At 42.8% G+C, this 19,493-nt stretch overlaps 1 protein-coding gene across 1 annotated transcript in view; it reads left to right on the top strand.

Moving 5' to 3' along the window:
- Positions 1-19,493, top strand: part of igsf3 (immunoglobulin superfamily, member 3) — an 86,537-nt gene that overhangs the window by 46,955 nt on the left and 20,089 nt on the right. Inside the window, exons 3-6 of the mRNA XM_059342559.1 lie at positions 4,332-4,751; positions 9,589-9,975; positions 13,692-14,099; positions 17,740-18,165. Of these exons, the coding sequence (XP_059198542.1) occupies positions 4,332-4,751; positions 9,589-9,975; positions 13,692-14,099; positions 17,740-18,165 (1,641 nt within the window). The remainder of the gene's footprint in view (positions 1-4,331; positions 4,752-9,588; positions 9,976-13,691; positions 14,100-17,739; positions 18,166-19,493) is intronic.

Consider the following 19,493-nt stretch of genomic DNA (forward strand, 5'->3'; position numbering starts at 1 on the left):
GAGAAGTGTATTAGAGGACATATTCAGTTAGACCTTGTCAGTATTTTTAAGATGCTTCAAACTATTGCAGGAGACTGTTTGTTTATTTCTGTCTGGACGTACTGTATGCACCTCCACAATGCAGCGTCTCATTAGAGTGCCACCGTGTCTGACCCACCTGATTACCCACTTTCTTTTCCTGCCACTTCTGTTTTATAGTTGTTTCTTGCTTTGAGTGTCTTGTTAAACTCCAATAACCAGATGTCAAGCCTCCTCTCTCCGCCTCCTCCTATCTTTTTTCTCTGATCTCTCTGCCTTTGTTCCCCCCCGTTTGTTTCATTAGTGGTGTCTGTTTTCTCTGTTCTCGCAATCCCCATCTCTCAATTTTACTTATGCTCTCACACACAGACACATAAGCACATACACCGAGATGCATGTATGTACTTGCATAAAGTGCCAATTAAAAGTAAAGTCAGTCCCTTGGATTTTTTCCTGCATTAATGCATAAGCTAATCAGAGAATTTGGTCTGAGAAATGATTGGTTTCAAACATGGACAAGCGTCATTTGCCTGACATAGTAACATAAAAAAAAACATGTTTTTAGTGGGTGTTTACTTTACAGCAACTTAACCAAATGTTTCCTGCATTTGTTGATGTGTTGTGTACATTTCCACATCGACCAGGAGGAATTTTGGAGCATTTCCCTGTACAAAACCATTTCATTTTATTGATATTTCAGGAATATCTTGTTGACGTACGGATCTCTTCAGTCCATGTCACAGAATGTCATTTGATTTGAGGCCCAAATTGACCTTAATCATTCTAAAACTATGTTCCAAAGCCATTTCTTACTTTTATTCATTTCACTGTGTTGTGGTGCATTTTGGTGTAACATCTCCTAACTTTTATGAAACGCTCACTTTTTAAGTACTTGTGCAGGTGTAGGTTTGCAAAATTCCAGGAATTTTCAAAGTTGGAAACTTAACATGGGAATTAACTGTCTGGGCAAAAAAAATCCCCAGCTTAACTTCTCATGGGAAGTTTCTGGATATTTCCAGAAATTTACCAGAAATTTTCAACCCCTTTGCAAACTTGTGCACATAAATTTGGGTATCTAGAAGCCCCAACGACCCATTAGCTGTGAAAAAAACGACAGTCAGTAGTTAAGAAAACATGGGATTCAACAAGCCATCAGATGGAGCTTCCCCTTTCTATGTCACATACAGGGTCATTAGAATATAACCACCACCATCCGAGTATCTCCATCTACCTTTGAAAGCAAATTACAGAAGACTGGCCTTTTTCTGGAATAGGACCTAAAGAGACAGGCACTAGGACCAGTATATTCAGACAGACAGAATAAAAAAAAAAAGATGTATGCCTTAACATCAAAGCTAGTAAAAAACAAAAATACAACCTGAATATTAGTATAATTTGTCCCCTTTTAGGATCCAAGGAGTGGCAGCTACCCCGAAACTTGTGAACATTATTTTTGAGTGTATTGTTTTTTCAATGAGTAATGGTGGCTCAGGCCCAGAGGCAGCAAAACGACTCCAGACCGCGGTGATCACTACTCCATGCTTCACTTTAAGGATGATGTTATGTAAGGCTATTGTTTTGCTTTATTACCCAAACAAAGTGTGAGTGTTTTTGTAATAAAATATAGCCTTTTGTCTCAAATGTTAACAGAACATTGTCCCAGTAACATAATAGAAAACTCGGGTTGTAATTTGCATTGTACAATGTCATCAGTTTTTGCTTAAAGGAGAACTGTGCTTTCCGCCAACTTGCCTTTACATTAACACCATTGTTGCCCCATATTACTCTTATTGCAGAAACATAATTACATCTGTAACCCTTTAAGGGTTCTCTTACATGTTTTTAAATCTCTTTCAGTTTCTACATCTGAAGTACAAAAGCAGATGTGAATGAGGGATGGATCCAATCAGCTTTTTTTTTTGTTTCGTACAGAACAAAGTACAACTAAGAACTAACTACGGTTTAAACTCACTTATGAGGAATCCTGACTCGAGGTCATTTGTGCAGGGAATGTTTTTAGTTTAGATAGAGTGTGTTCGTCTAATAAAGTGACTTTGACTTTGTGCATAAATGCAGGTAATTTCAGAGGGTACATTTCTGGCACTCTACTTAAAATGATTGCAGGAAAAAGGGCTTTTTTTCTGCATCAATGATTAGTCATAGCAGGTGACTTGAGGAGAAGCACAGACCTCAAACATGCTGAATTGTAGTCTTCACAATGACAATCCCTTAAGAGCCTGAATAGCCAAACATCTTGACAAAGCACTCCACTAGCATAAACCCATACAAAGCACTTCAATTTTCTGGTTTCTAAGAAGGGCTCACAGTCACCACATGGCAAAGCAAGAAAGCCTCTCTCTGCATTATTTGCTCAATTCATTTTATCCCAGCCTCGCTTGAATGGTTGACTGCTGTCCATTGTGAACGCTCACGCATTGTATATTCCCTGTTTCTGAGATATTGTATATATGTGCGCCTATACATGTGTTTGTGTGTGTGGTTGCAGCATCCATAAGTAAGCAATGCAGTCTCAACCAGAGAGCTCATGCATTGCATCAGTAATAGGGAGGCAGACAGCTGAGGGAGCTAACTGACTAACATACTGGAACTTTTTAAATCATCACCTATGACCTTCTCTTTTTGGTTTTCATTAATGCCTGACATTTTGAAATCTTGGGTCCAGTGCTATTTATCAGTATCTTTCTTTTCTGCACACACTCGTACACAGCGGCGCCCTTGTATATCCAAAAATACTCCCTTAGCTTCTTTTAAAAGCTATACGTGTTTATTTCCGTCCATGTGTGGAGTTTTTCCAGACTGCTTTCTGAAATGATCACATCTTGATGTCTCAGTTTCTTCCCTGCTCTTGACTGTCCCCCTCTCTCATCTCCACTGTTCTCAACCATTCGGCTTGAAGTACGTCCTCTGTTCTCACTTGTATTGTAGATAGAAGGGCCGGGATGAATTCATTACAGCAATTTTAACTTGCTGCTTGTATATTTAGTATGTGTGATCAAAATAAGCGCTGGGGGGAAAAAGTTAAATAAAGTAGTGTGGCTGTTAAGATGGCAGTGTGGAGCTGTTATGTTTGCTATAGCAAAAACCAAATGGGATATAATCAGTATGAAAGAAGTGCCAGGGCGGTCTCTGGAGGCGTCTGGCTGTGTGAGATAGAGAAAATGTCATCAGCGCGTGATGACATGTGAAAGTCATGTATGGACGAGGAAATAGAGGGCAGTCACCTCAAAACAAAGACTTGCCTGCATTAACACCTTTTCCTCACACCGGGGAGCATATCTGATTTTGAACCACTTACAGCAGAATGCCTGTTTATTTGCACTTCCATAATAGTAGGCGTCATCAAAAATAGTCTGCTTTGTTATGGCCAGTACACCCACAACATTACATGGTGTTTGAGATTCCTTTTATAGACAGGTGCAGGGTTCATTATGCTGTTTTAAAAGGATAGTTTGGGGTTGTATGAGGGACTTATCCATACTCAGTGTATCACCTACAGGAGATGACAGCTGACACGCCTCCAGTTTGGAGAAACAGGGTGGAGTGTGGATACAAAAGCTAAGTAATGTATTGTAGCCATCTAAAAAAGTCAGAATCAGTTTAAGTTTACAATATATTTAGAATATTTCCACCACTTTACCTTGAAATCAGGCAGCTCTGTTGAAGATCATGCAGGGGAAACAGAAGCCAAAATCAACACCAGCCTCCTTTGCAAAAACAGTAAATTTACCTCACAATACAAGACAATTGTTGGGGTTCCATTGCCTTGATTAGTTACTTAGATTGTGTTATTGTGGGGCCCATAATTACACGAACTAACTGATCGAGGCAGCGAAAATGTACTGCTTTTATCAAAGGAGTGTAATGGCTTTAAAGAGAGCATCAATAATGGCTTCAGGTCCCTGTCAGAAAAGGCTGTCTGATGGAAAGTTAAAGTGAAAATAATCTAAAAATAGCATACACTCAAACTTATATTGATTTTTATTTAGGTGGGCCTTTTCGTAGGTTGTTTAAATATGCTGCTGCCTCTGTCCCCAAAGGTACATTGCTCAACTTCTGTGATTGCTTCACTAAAATGGGGCCGTGCCAACTACCATCTCATGTAGATAATACACTCATTATGGATAAGTACCTCATACCGGTCCACTTCAAAAAAGCAGAACTATACTTTTAAGGGACCAAATAACACTTTTATGGAATGAGTAATTTTACCTGCAATGCCACCTCAAATAGCCTCCCCACCGTGTCTTGACTCTGAGTGCTTATTTTCCCTCTTCTTTTCTTTCTCTTCTCAGTCATCGCTGACTCGTTGACGGTAACAGCTCCAGCCCAGACTCTATCCAAGGTGGAAGGTGACACACTACAGCTGACCTGCGAGGTGTCCCGGACCACACTGCAGCACACTCACTTATCGGTGGGTTGGTACCTGCGTTCCCCAGAGGATGCAACCGCTGCCCCCCAGGAGCTGGTCACCCTGTCAAGGGACTTTGTTCTGCGCTCCGGGGGACCGTACCGGCAGAGGATGGCCGCAGGGGACCTCAGGCTGGATAAAACCAGCGCTACGGCCTACAGGCTGACCATTCACAAGCTGCAGCCCGTGGACCAGGGCCTGCTCTACTGCCAGGCTGCTGAGTGGATTCAGGACACAGACGGCAGCTGGTTCGCCATGACCCGCAAACAGAGCGACAAGACTCAGCTGCGCATTCAGCCCACTGGTGAGTAACGGGAAGAGATTCTGTTAAACGGGAGGGGGAGAGAGGGTAAAGATGCTGCTCTGCTCTTAGGTCCCCCCTGTCCTTTTGACAGACGCACACGCACGCATGTGGGCCGGCTTCCTCTGATTGCTGATCAGTATCTCACGCTAAGCTCATTAGCTCACTAAAATGGGCTTAACTAAACCTCCACAGACTCCCCACTTTTGTATTTGTGTCTGTTTGATGGGCAACATTACAAGCACATCCGAGAATAATTTAACCAGCCCCAAACAGCGTGGGTGTTAGACAGGGGGAGACCTATGACTTCCTCATATACAATTTCCAAGGCAACGAGTGGCCTAGAAATCAGAAGCCATGAATGTTTTTTTCAATTACTCGTCGCCAACAATTACACCATTGTTTGTGCTCGAGTGCATTAGTGGGAGAAACCGTGCTGGTTTAGCGTGGTTGCCAACTCTGAAGGAGGGGATTGTCTAATGGAGGGGAGGAAGGGAATTATCATCTCAGGGAGGAATGGGACAGAGGAAGGGGAAGGGGGGGGTTGAGTAAGAAACAAGGGCTACACGATACATGCGAGACAGAAAGAGTTTGTTGTGGGGTGGATGATTGAGGAGTAGGCCTCACATGATAATGATCTAACGATCTGTCATCCCCAAGACTTGATCGACCTGAAACAAAGACGGCTTTACGACTCTTCACATGTACTCATAACCTCCCACCCGACTTGAACTCTTCATACCGGCTGCTCTGTATTCCGCGTACATAAAGCGTCTCTTTGTATGCTTCCAAGAAAGGGCCACGGAGATGGGTGATAAACCGCTTTGACATTAGCTCAATTACCAAGGCAGCACGCAGTGGCGAGTGTCTCATGCCAGTAAATCACTTCAAAGTGGAATCGTTTTGCCTTTCCCCATTAAGCATCAGATCCGCTCTGGACCAATACAACTTGATGGTGCCCCAGATAGTGCTGGGTGGATGAGAAGGAGAGAAGAAGCTCAGATGTAAAGCAGGTTTGCCAGATGAGTTTCTGCTACTTCAGGGAGGAGACAAAAGGCTCAAAGAGCTCCCCTCTCAGCACCCTTCGTCACTCTCTGTCTTCTGTGTAATCTATAATAGATGGAGGTGTTGTTACGTGACAAAGGGAATACAGCAGAGTTGTGCTGCCTCGTGCAGCTCTGAGTGTTCCAACTCGTGTGTGTATCCATTGTGATTCCTCCTTGTGTACCCACTTATTGCATGATGCGTGCACAACTTGCATACCTTTAGGCTGAACTCGTGTATTTGATGATGCACCTGTCCATGTGCATATTTGACAGACGGAGAGAGAAATTTTAGGAAGGCGATAGAGCAGCTCCTCCATTAGGCCCCTATTATAAAAGATGGAGTGGATCTCAAGACAGCCCCATCACAAGCTAATCACCCACAGCCAGCATCAGAGAGAGCAGCAACGGACAGAATCCTAATGTAACTTTCGCTCTGGGTTTATACCATCTTTCTCTTTTCTCTCACCTCCTCCCTTGTTCGCCACTCTCACATCACCTCTCATTTTCTGCAGTCATGTCTCATCACTGCATATTTTTTTTCCCTCCCTCAGACTTTCTCCATCTCCCACTTCGTCCTTATCCCTTCTGCTAGCACCACTTAGAAATAGCGCTATAACTTACCATTCATTTAATTATCGATTCATCTCCAAATTATTTTGTTGATTTATTGACGAGTCATTTGTCAATAAAATCTCAGTAATAATGAAACGTGCCCTGTGTAGAGGCCCAACTGGCATCTTCATATGGTATGTATGTTTTATCCAACAAGCCCTCCAAATGATCACAAGTGTTGTTACTACCTCAAATACGACAGACAGCATCATTTCCAAAATTAGCACCCCTATTATGGCAGGAGACCAACATGTCCCCATACCTAAACGTAATAGTTGCTGTACAAACGGTCGCAGTTCTATTAATTTTAGGAAACAAAACTACTTCTTTTAGTTTAGAATAAAAAAGTACATGTTAAGTGTTACAAAGGATAGTTAAAAATGTAAAATAAATTGACTTATCAACCTGAAGTGAGGTATTTGCGCAGTTGTTGGAACTACCGGAAGTAAAGTTACAATGCGATATCTGTAAGTTAAGAAACTGTGTAAAAAAAAAAAAAAAAAAAGTATTTGGTTTCAAATTGGACACCAACGTATTCTCGTGAAGTGATTTGTATGATTTTTTTCAAAAAACTTTTGCGGCAGATATCTGACTAAAATGCGACAGCGCAGATCACCTGGTTGAAAGTTCTGTGTTTGTTTGAACCATCCACCGCCCCGTCTGCTCTCCAAAAGTGAACCTTGTCGCTCTTTAGACTGTATCCTCACTCCCCCCTTCTGCCATCCTTTATAATTACTAACACAAACTAAATATGTAAATATGGGCTATTTGAAGCTGCTATACAAACAACCTCGGGGGACCTTCTGATATTAAGTACAGTCTCGTTTTATCCAGTCTATTCAACTGATTGTTGCAGCTCTACTTAGGACTCTTTCTTGGTGATAATTAGCTCTAAACACTAACACATGCTGAACCTGTGAGGCTGTTTTCTTTTGTATCCATCTGCGTCCTTTTCGGTTGAACTCTTCCAATAAAAAAGGACTTAATGGAGCTCCATGCTGAATGGGGACCAATTCAGGTCACAGCCCTTTTAGCTTTGCTCCCCTTCCTTCAAAATTAATTCCATTCAAATGTCATAACACAGCGTCTTGCTGTCCTTGTGGTATCAGTAAGTACTTTTTTTTCTTTATGTGCATGTTTGTATTATCCCTGCAGATTAGGGATGGACATTTGGAAGAAACCTACTAACTCGAGCATCTATAACTCTAACAATCGATCAATTAATCGATTAATTGCTATGTTTTTATATATACTCCACTCTGTATAACATGCATACATGGGCAAAATAAAAAATATATATATAGTACTATGCAAAAGCCTGTTTTAATAACAGAAGCTTTTATTTTGAAAGGACGAAAAGAGACTTCCTATTGATCGTAAAACTAACTCAAGTGAGGTGATACTGTAAAGGTAATGTCAAGGAGTTCAATGTTTTATGTTTTAGATCCCGAAGAGGCATGAGGTTAGTTTTCACAGTAATCTTGAATATTTAAGTATTTTCTGTGTTTAAATAACTTTTGGATAAAAATTTTACCTAGTAATTCATGCTAGCAAGGTTTGATACAGTAAGCTAGTTTTGCTCCAATGAATATTCTTGTATCTCTGTGTTTTATAATTGTTATTGCAACTTTCAGTTTGCAAACTGCAGCTTTATCCAACTTAATTCTCAGCTTATTGTCTTATTCATGTACGGCCGCAGAACTGAGCGATCGTCCGTGTCTTCACTGAGTACTGATACGCAGTCAGAGATAAAATTACAAATAAAAAATACACAGATCGATTAAAAATTCCATGTGATCGACCATTAATCGATCACCCCGACTGCAGATAATGATTATTTGCATCTTCAATCATAATAGTGAATATTATCACTTAATCAGCTCAGAAGGTATTCAATTACAGTAATATATAAGCTGATTCCATAATAAAAACATATATATTTTAATGTTCATTGATTGATTATTTCAGCACAAGTTGCACATTAAGACCTAGTCTGCTGTGATTTATATGCTGTTTGTATTTAAATAAAAGTCATGTCACTATATGTGTTTGTATGTCAATATTTAGTGTGTGTGTGCCTTTACATGTTTGTGTATGTGTAAACAGTGTCCCTCTCTCTCCCACTACAATGTTCCGCGGCATAACGAGCTCTATACCAACGGCAGGCTTTGAACTTTTCCACATGAGTGTGTTTCTCAGGAAGTCTGTTTAAAGTCTTTGTAATTACAGCTCGGGGCGACCACCTCACTGAGAGGCAGAGCAGCAGTCTCTGATACATACCGTGCTCATCATCCGGAAATTAATACAGCAAATAAAACTGAACTCACAGACGCACACAGACACATATACAAAAGCCCAGTCGCACATGCGCAGGCAGCAAATGTAATGTGTCCATGCTGAAGAGCCAGCAGTAGCTGTGTTTACTTTGTCTGCTCTGTCTTAGACTGTGCAGGAGGAGGATAGTGCCTGACTCTGTTTCAGACTGCTGAAGAGAATTTTAATTAGATGTGTTTTTTATTGCAGAGGTGAAACCAAGGGGGGAGAGAGAGTAGAGCTCTCTGAAAGATCAGCGTTTTACCGGAGTGATGCACCCCGTGACCCCAAGCTTCTCTAGCCTCTGTTCTCTCCCTCCCCTTTTTCTTACTGTTATTTTATTGCCCCTACCTATTCTAGACCTCCTGGAATCCCACCCCTAACACCCACCCACCCACCCACTCAATCTTCTCACTCACATTCTCTTCCAGCAGGCAGGTTCAGCTTCCCAGACTGTGGATATTAAGTAAAGGCAGCAGTGTATTGCATTTCAATTGTAGCCCACATTTCAACATCACTCTTGTTTTAGACATCAGAGAAAAGTTGTTTGGGAACATAACAAATATCACCTCCTTGAAGAGATCTCTCCCACACCTACGCTCTTTTCATTCTGCTGCTGTATTTAAAATCTAGTTCTGTATTCAAGGCTTTTGTACATTTACTGGTATTGGATAAAATCCTTATCTTGCTAAGCCACGAAGATGTGCAACATTCAAAAGGAGATTTTCTTTTTTGGGTTCATACATCATAGTTATATCACTGAATTCTTCTCATGCCATACATAACATTTTGCAGCCACCTGACATAATTTCTTATTGTTCTACTAGACATCTCTTTAACCTTGGTTGTCTCCTCTTTCCCCTACTCAGATCGGGACTTCAGCATCCAGGTGAGCACGGAGCGACGGTCCTTCACGGCCGGTGAGCCGCTGGAGCTTCGCTGCACCATTGACGCCCAGAATGTCCCAGAGCGCTTCTTCTCGGTGTCGTGGGTCTTCAGCAGCTCACCGGTGGCCGTGGTGGGCCCCAGTGCTGTGCCTGTCCTGGGCCCCGATTACATTGCACGGGAGGCGGCTGGCCACATGACGGTGCGTAAAGAGAGCCCCAATGTGCACTTGCTCAAGCTGCAGCACCTACGCCCCGACGATGCTGGGAAATACATCTGCCGCGTGACGGAGCGAGAGAAGACGCCCACGGGAGACTTCATCGACCGCAGCAAGAGGTCCCGCAATGTCCAGATCACAGTCCAGCCGCTCAGTGAGTAATAATCTGTTCACGAGGCCACTGGCTTAGTTGTCTTGTCCTTCGTTGTCAATTACACTAAGAACGATGAGCGACTCATAATAACAGTTTTATCTTCATGTAGGCAGTATGAAATGTCATGCTGTGCTCCTCTCCAGCCTCTGTCTCTCCGTCTCCCCCTCCCTCTTTCTCCAAGGTGGCCTATAACAGATAGCTGCACAGCCTCTATTGTAAACTGAGAGCAAGAGGGGAAAGGATAATGCTACTCTTATTCCTGATGTATTTTCTGTTTGAGTGGATTGCTAAGGGATGGTAATGCAGCATTATGGTCCTTCCCATTTCCTTGACTTACAGAGGGGGGAAGGGGTGGGGAGGGTAACACTATAGTAGGATAATGGAGAGCAGAAGAGTCCAGACTCAAGGAGGCTGAGCTAACAGCCATGAAATTAAAGCGTGGAGAAAGAAAAGAAGCAGAGAAAGGCGCCTAGCTCTCCAGGGCACTCTAAGTGGTTCCCCGGGCTAAATTAATGTGTTCTGCTGGGGCAGACCTCTTCGGCTGGGTTAAGCAGGGCTGGCCAGAGGGGTTGAGTCAGCCTTGGAGCTGATCAATGCAAATTGACAGTCAAAGCCCTTCTTCCACCCCTGTCAGCTTTTTCCACCAACATGGGACTGGTTATGTTATGGTTTGCATACCTATATTTGAACCATTCTGAGCATTTTAACCAAAAATAGATTATTTTGGAACCTGAAAAGTTGGTTTACAACTTTGAACTGATTTGAGCGTGTCATATTTTTCAAGTCATCATCATTAATAGCTGGTCCATGAATGTCCATGACTTTAAGCTCACAGGAAATTTAGTACGATCTGTTGTGTTGCTTCTACTGTTCACAGGGTTCGTACAGAGTCTTGAAAGTTTTGAAAATTTATTTCAAACATTATGTTTTCAAGATTAGGAATGTGCTTGAATTTTAATATTCTCTTGCTTTATTTTCATTCACACATACCTAATGCCTCATCTATACGATCACTCTTATATACCAAAAGTCTTGTGATATTTGAAATGAAACAGTTTTCCATATTTGTTTGTTGTCTCCTGGTGTCTCACACCAGAGAGCTAAGCTAGTTATTAGCCCCATAAGTCCTGTTGATCCCTACTCAAAACAACCAGTCAGAGCTAATCTAAACAGCTGGTGAAGAGTCAATATAAAGGTGCATCTCAATAAATTAGAATGTCATAGAAAAGTTTATTTATGTTCATAATTAAATTCAAAAAGTGGAAATAACACATTATGTAGATCCATTACACAGAATGAAACATTTCTTGTCTCAATTTATTTAATTTCTTCTAATTATAATGATAAAAAGGCTTACCTTTAATGAAGACCTAGAATTTAATGAAGACCTAGAATTCAATGTCTTAAAAAATGTTTAATATTGCAAAAGACCAATTTTAAAAAGTATGTTTATAATGGAAATGTTGGCCTCTGAAAGGTATGTCCATCGATATGCATTGAATACTTGGTTGGGGCTATTTGCCTACTGGAAATGGACTTTCCCATGATATTCTAATTTATAAAGATGCACCTATATAAGGCTATGGGTACAAATAATTCTGTAATTGCATCTTTTGTAATAGTTTAGATGTGATGATAAGTAAGTCTTTGAGAGTGAAATTTTTTTGGTTTAAGCACCTTGAGAGTGCTTGAAACCTGCTAAAATGTGCTTGAAACCTGCTAAAATTTGACTCTTGACAATCCCTGTGTTGACTCTCCATTTGTGACACATCCTTGATTACAATGGTTCCCATCCAAACTGGTGGAAATACAGGCTGGTTTGCTAAATCTCACCAAGTTTCCAAGAATCCTGAACAGAACCGATTTAAGATCTTCTGGTTTGGTAATAATTTGGTGGAAAAAGGGGTAAGATGGTCTTCATCTCCACCAGTCTGGATCATTCACTTCATCCTCTCTTCTCTATATACCTCCATGTCTCTTAGGAGTGGAACAGTGTGTGGAGCCAGCTGCTACCAGCATAATAAAACATAATAACCACAGAGTAGTATCTGCTCTCAAGCAGCCAGTGCTACCTTATCCTGACCGCTCTGCACCCCCTGCTAAATCAGCCCAAAACAATGGCCCCGAGCCTGCAGCAGTCTCCAGGGAACCTCTCTGTATGGGAGGTTTTGTTTTTCCAACAAAAGACCTTAATGCCCCATAAAGGATGTTTATAGGGTTTACACAGCATAATGGCCATGGTTATTGGAGGAGAACTTCCATGAAATACAGCAGAAGTGGTCGGGGAGAGGCATGTATTTGATGCCCAAACTGCCCTCTCTTGCCTGCTTTCTCACACACACACACACACACACACATACATACAATTTCAAGATGTGCTTCATTACTGTAATTGGTGGGATTGGGTGAGAGTTGGTAATAGGGTGTGACAGGGGTTAAAGTTGATGAGTCAGAGGCAGGCCGAGGTGACAGCGAAGGAAAATCAGAGGTAAACACTTCTGACAAATCAGTGTTGATGGATGAGTTTACCTTTGCAATGAGAAAGGGAGGGAGAGTTTACATGCCACACTGAATCTCTGTCATACAGATAGAAAGGACAAGTGCAAGGGTAGGACTAAAAAGAGAGAAAAAAAGGAGAAGACAGACCCTTATAGAGAGAAAATACGTTCCGAAGAAGGGGTTGGTGGTGGGGAAATTAAAAGATTAAAGTTCAGAGAGATGGAAAGTTAAAGAAAGAAAGAGCTTTCTGGAAACCAGACAGTTTTATAGGAAGGCGGATGTTTGCATCTACTTGTGTAACTGTCTTAAAACCCTCTCCTCAGTGTAAAAAAGTGATAGAATACAATATGTTCTTAGCTGTGGAAAAAAAACTATCAAGCTGTTTCAATGAAAGACAGAAAGGAAGAGGAAAAGGATGAAGGCTTTCCTTTGTTCATTTGAGCGTGATAGAAGTAAGAAGCCAGTTTATTCCATATTCCCAGAGAGCTCATGCTTATTAGGAGGGCCGGCAAACTGAGAGGGAAGCAGCAGAGCTTGGCCTGAGGGGGAGAGAAAAAAAACCTTAAGCCACATCTCCAAGAGACAGCAGCACTGGCCCCGCAGGGCTAAGAGTGCTTTTGGGTCAACCAGAGCTTCATGATGTTTGATGGACGTCGAAGTGATGAGAGTTGAGATAAAGCAGAAAAACAGAAAGGAAGAGCCAGTAAAGACTTTTATCCTCCTCTTCTGAAGGATGCTGAGCGCTGTGATCTGAGCCTTCTTCCCTGTGCCCATGTGGCCTTGGTCAACAAGCCACACAGGGTTCAGAAAGAGAATCTCAATTCACACAAACTCACCACCGTCTCCTCTGTGGCTGTCACTCTGAAGTGCCTGAGGGCAGTTACAAAACCACACTATGGTCCTCCCACACATGCACTTGCATACACATGTGTATTTCCAAACACACATGCACAGCACTCGCACAGGACTCAGTGATACTGTCCTCTCGGGACCAGGCTCAGCGATTTGTTTTATTGCCCCTGGCCTCCATGTTTTAACACAGAAAATGTGATTCTTGTTGTCTCATGAATTCAGCGTGGAGAAGGAGTTCAGATTTTGGGGAACTTTTTCTAACTCTTTTCATGTGTCTCATGCTGACCTCCATGTCTCTCTCTCTCTCTCTCTCTCTCTCTCTCTCTCTCTCTCTCTCTCTCTCTCTCTTTTGTCTTCCTTCTCAGAGAGCAACATCACAGTGTCATTGTCCAGCAACTCTTCAGAGGTCCTAGAGGGTGATGTGATCCAGTTATCCTGCTCAGTCCAGACCACTACAGGCCCCCTGTCTGTTGTATGGCAGTGGATAGACAAAGAGGCGACTGGGCCACCCGTGGAGGTGGCCAAGGTCGATCGGGATGGCACTGTATGGCACAGTCCCTCCTACAGGGAGCGCTCCAGCTATGGGGAGATCCGGGTGGAGAAGGTGCAGGCCGACACGTTTTCTCTCTCCCTGTATAATGCTTTACCTGGGGATGAGGGCGAGTACCGCTGCGCAGCCACTGAGTGGCTTCAGTCCGGCACTGAACCAGAACTCAACTGGGAGGTGATTGGAGAGAAGTCAGCCACCAAGACAGTCAGTGTCAAGACCGTTGGTAAGTTACTCCAACTTAACATAGCCTGAATATAGTGTATATTCTAATCAAGTCAGTAGGACACATTGTAGGGAATGGGAGGATGCTATGGGGCCTGCAGCTCCCCCTGCTGGCAAATGTGAAAAAAATACATTTTTACCTTTTTAAAAATATAATTTGTAACATTTCCAAATATATTTTGTTGAGTTATCAAGGTAGTAGCCACATTTGTACAATACACTTTTTGTTTTTGATTACATATTTTAAGCGGATGAAGGATTTTAGCCGTCAGACGTCCGTAGTTTATCAGAAAAACAAGCTGAGCAAACGTAAGCAGCAACTCAGCTCCAGCCCCTCTGCCAGCATGCCAGGTGGTATCAGAGAATCAGATAACCTAAACAGATTTTTTTTTACGTGAAACTGTTTCGTTCAGTTTTTTTTTACCAGTTAAAATCTCCGGGTCCATTCGTGCACAGTGTTAGCAGCAGCTCAGCCAACATGCTAAGCAACATTGGAGAAACGTTGACTTTTCAGTATTGTTTTAACTGAGAGACCCTTAGGGCAGAAAATTACATCTTGCACATTTAAATAATTTCTGATTATAAATCATTTAAAAAGTTTATGTTCAAGTGCTTGTGGATGCATTATTCAGTTATAGTTCAAGTGTGAAAAATCTGGCATATTTGAAGAAAAAACATATGGTTTTCTAATTAAGTATCCTGACATGACTGTGTGCCTTCGCCTCAGCTGAAAGTTTAGAAAGCTATTTAACATAACTCTGCAGAAACTAACATAAAATAGCATAATTATTCACTTTAAATAGTTCGAAACCAACTAAAAGAAATCTTCCATATGGATAAAAGGAACACAGTTCCCAGTAGCGATCAGGCAGCATATGCTATCTGTACATCCCCAGGTATACCAGTTCTCATGCTGCGTAAAGAAGTGGTAATCAGCCTGTATGTGCTAAGCCTGTCTGTTGAAGATGAGCAGCTGAGCTTGTTACAGGTCTGAATATCCTTGATCATATAGACCATACCGTTTATCCTGCTGTAATATTACTCCCACTGATGGTTCAGAACATGTACAACATCTTTTAGCTGATTATTCTGCACATTTACATGTAAAATGTCGAGCACATGCACGTATTGAGGGCACCCCTCTTATTGAAAATGTGTTCCCATGTGCATGGTGAGGCGTGTAAACTCCCTTGCAAGATATGATGTCTGTACACATGCACAGCAATTCAATGAGAGACATTTGGTTTGTTATATTTGCTAAAGACTAATGATCGGCACAGGCAGAACATGTAGTCCACATAGTAGAATATACCATTCTTTATTCATGCACCGCTCAGGGGAAAGAGCTATTATGACACACACACACACCCTCACACCACCTGCCACACGTCAAAAGCAGTGCTTCCGTGACACCCATCATAGACACACACACACACACACACACACACACACACCCATATGGATTAGCCAGAATTATTAGAATGGAAATGCAGCGGCAATGTGTTTCACAGTCTGTGGGTCTCCTCTGTCAGTGCTGAGTTAAGCTGAACATCCTCGGTACAGGCTGAGGAAGCCACTGGAGCGGAGCAAGCGAGGAGCTGGCAGACCAGGAGCACTGGGCTCAATACACACACACACACATCCACACACAACCAACGGATTAGCTCCCTGCAGCAGCACACAGCGGTGCTGCAGAGAAGAGATGTCAGTTTTTAAGTGGCCATTTGTTAAGTTCGGGCAACAACAGAAACATTAGTTTGAGGAACAAGGGACGCATTATGCAAATTAGGGAATAGAAGTCCGAAGCTGCTTGTCTCTTTTCAGTTACACTCCTCAACATCTCCTCTCCCTCTCCTCCATGCTTGTTGATCAAAGGATTTTCTAAATGTGCGCTGTTGTGTGACGGTCAACGTGTGTGTGTTTTACTTCGCCTCAGATTTTAGTTCTCGTTTTTCTCACTTTAGCTTCCAACTTTTATTGGACCTACACCTGTCATGCAGATGGGGAACTTTTTTCTCTGCGTTTAAGCTTTTTAATCCTCTCGTACTTTTTCCTAACTTTTTTTAGTCTTTGCGCCTAATGACTAAAAAAGGAAAAACTGAAGCTACACTTTCCTACTTTGCTTAGATTAGTTTTCACACCGACCTGTCCTCTAAGTGTACTGTTCTACAGGCCGAAGCTCAAGATACTATATATGGTCACTGTACCTTAATTTAGATCACCTTCCTTTATGGACTCCCTGTGCTCACTGACAAGTCTGGGGACATGAGAGGGATGGCCTCTGGGAGCTGTGTGTTTTTGTTGCCACGGTGATGACAAAGATGCTCGGTTGAGAGTCTTGTTTCCAGCTGATTGGCTTAAGGGGCCCTCAGGGTGTCTGGGGTAGCAAGTGTGTACAAGTAAGAAGCCTATATACGCACCCACAAGCACAAGCCAATGTATAGTAGTCTCCCACTCAATTTGAAGCACTTTACACAGGGAACGAAACAAACGCTTTCATGTTTATTCACACAAACAAAAAGACAGCGTTGTATAGGGAAAAATGGATCGGCGTGAAATCCTCTTTGCTGTCATAGAGTCATGCAGACAGTGAGGGAAATGGATGGATGCAAGAGGGGCATAGACAGGGAGATGAGAGATAGAGTGAGGGGAGAGAGTTATTGTCTATTAGAGAATTATGTCCCCAGGCAGCTGTCCCAGCAGTAGCCAAGTCTGGACAGAAAGCCATTGATTACACACCCTGAAGGACACCGGGGGTGATGACTGTCAGAGGACGAGAGAGGGTGAGGGACAGCGACGGGGCTGTTGACAAGAACATAATGGAGAAATCTGCAAAGTCTCAAGGAAATGAATTATCTGATCTGGCAAAAAAATCAGACTTTATCAACATCTTTCCATTTCACCTCCCTCTGTCTTTTTTTATGTCTGTGTATGACTATCTTTATCTCATTCAAGTTCAATCATTCAAATTCATTAAAATGCCCTGGAATAGAAATAGGTTATTAAAGGGTCATGGAGTCTCTGTCTCTCTCCCTGGCTCTCCAGCGTAGACGTATCTTGGCAATAACATATGGAGTTGGGTGAATGTTTTTAGTTTAATGAGGATAGTTTAGACTTGGCAAGGAGTTGGGCGTAGATCGAACATCGGCGCTTAGAGGAAATCTCTCCCCTGGGTTTTCTTTGTTGCATCACCCATTAATTTTGAGGCGCACTCACACAGTCAAGCATTCAAACTCATACTTAGGCACAAGCATATTGTAGTTCATGCATACACATACACATGCATAAGCTAAATTGCTGCCTTTAGGCACTTAATGGTTGAGGGAAATGCTTGTGGAGATTTAGAACTGCTTTACCATCAAGTCAGTGCACTCTAAGTAAATGCCGTCTGTATTTGTTCCAGCAGGGGGCTTTGTTCCTCTTGGTAGCCATGCTTAAAAGGAGTGTTCCTTCCTGAAACGATTATGAAACCTAACATTATTCACTGAGATTTAAGCTTTTAGAGAGCAGAATCAATCACACTGTGTTTTTATATTCGTGCAATCAGGTACTCCTTGTGTGAAGGGTTTATCATTAGTCAAATAAAAAAGGCAGGTTTTTCACACTTGTTAACATTTTCTCTCTATTTTTCCACCATCTAGAGTCCTCCTTCATGGTGTCGGCCTCATCACGGACGCCATCAGTTACCTTTGGAGACTCCTTTGACCTCCTGTGCCTGGTGAAGCCTCGTCACAACCCTCGTGTCCCCACCTCTGTCACTTGGCGCTTCATGCCGGCTGGCGCAGAGGCCGGAGACGAGGATCAGGGAGAGTTCAAAGACCTGGTGACCTTCACCCGCGAGGGCACGCTGCAGTGGGGGGAGCAGCTGCTGGGGCTGGGTACCCGCACCACGGTGGACCGATCCCACTCCAACACCAACTTCCGGTTGTCGGTGACCCGGGCAGGGCGCCGCGAGGCGGGCAAGTACCAGTGCACCGCCGTCCTGTGGAGGAAGAACTACAACAACAGCTGGAGCAGAGTAGCCAACCGCACCTCCAACCTGCTGGGCATCAGTGTCCTACAGCCAGGTAAAGCTGCATGGCTGCTTGCCAGCCAGACACACACTTAATTGGAACGGACACAGACAGACACACAAACAGGGATATACACAGATTCAGACGCACACTCACACACATACACAAGGAATGAATTCAGCAGAGCTTAGAGGATGTCTGCCTGCTCTAATTGCTCTTAGTCTCTGGTTTAGGCACTAATTGGAGTGTGTGTGAACATGTGTGTGTGAAGGCCAGGGTGGAGTCTGCTAATGGATCGTAGTGAATGGATTGCTAAATATCCCACAGGAAGGGAGAGAAAACTATGTGAAAGAGGTAGAATAGAGGGAAGCAAAGGACGGCGACAGAGAGAGTGAGAGAGTGTGATAAAGAGCGATCTGTCCTTGAACCTTTTTCCTCAGCGGAGGCATTAAACTGTCTACACCGCCCTCATTGGCCCTCTGTGCTCCACACATACACAAAGAAAAACCCATTCAGACGTGGGCCAATTAGTGGCTGAACACAAACAACAAACACACACAGACGCACAAACACACACTGGCCCAATTTAGCCCAGTCTGGTGCACCTAAACAGTATGATACTTCATTTATTCAGGTGAATGTGCCTGAGGCAAATACTCATCCTGCTGATCTGGAAAAAAAAGGAAAGAAACACTAGTGTAGTCTGGCTTTCAAAGCAATTCAGCAAAGCATTATGGTAGCTGAAGTACCAATGGGGTCCAGATTTGTTGGATTTGGCTGAAGGAATATGAGTAAGATGCGTGGGTGGGATGAGACGAAGGTTTTTATAACTTCTGAAATGTTTTTCTGTAATGTTATATTTGTAACCATGAGCGATGCATCAATAGATATGTGCTTGCTTGTGTCTTTGGCTGCCTGCGGGTCCCTTCGGCTTCCAGGTGAGGATAAGTTAGACGCTGTATTGAGTTCAGAGGCAGACCGGGGTGATCAATAACACTTTTAAATTGAGGCAGTGGAACGCAGTCACATGTACAGTATAGATAGTCTCTTGTTCCCTGCGGCTATTGATTCAGATACGCACACAACTGATGTAAACACACACTCGTACATAAGCAGTTTAGAGACAGTGCTTTCACTGACTGTGCTCTGACCTTAACCATTCATGTAGAACTCAGAGTGTCCCCGGGCACTTCAGGAGTTATTTGGAGTTCGACTTATCATCCTAAATGCTCATTTACCTCCCTCCCTCCTATTGGCATTTTACATTCTTTATCCTTAACCTGAAAAAGGACACACACACAACCACACACATTTTGCAATGGAATATTTACTCCTCCTCCCACTCGTTTTCTAACAGCGTCTCCGTGAAAAAGTGATCAGTT

This window comes from Centropristis striata, chromosome 10, assembly GCF_030273125.1.
Source record: "Centropristis striata isolate RG_2023a ecotype Rhode Island chromosome 10, C.striata_1.0, whole genome shotgun sequence".
NCBI lineage: Eukaryota > Metazoa > Chordata > Actinopteri > Perciformes > Serranidae > Centropristis > Centropristis striata.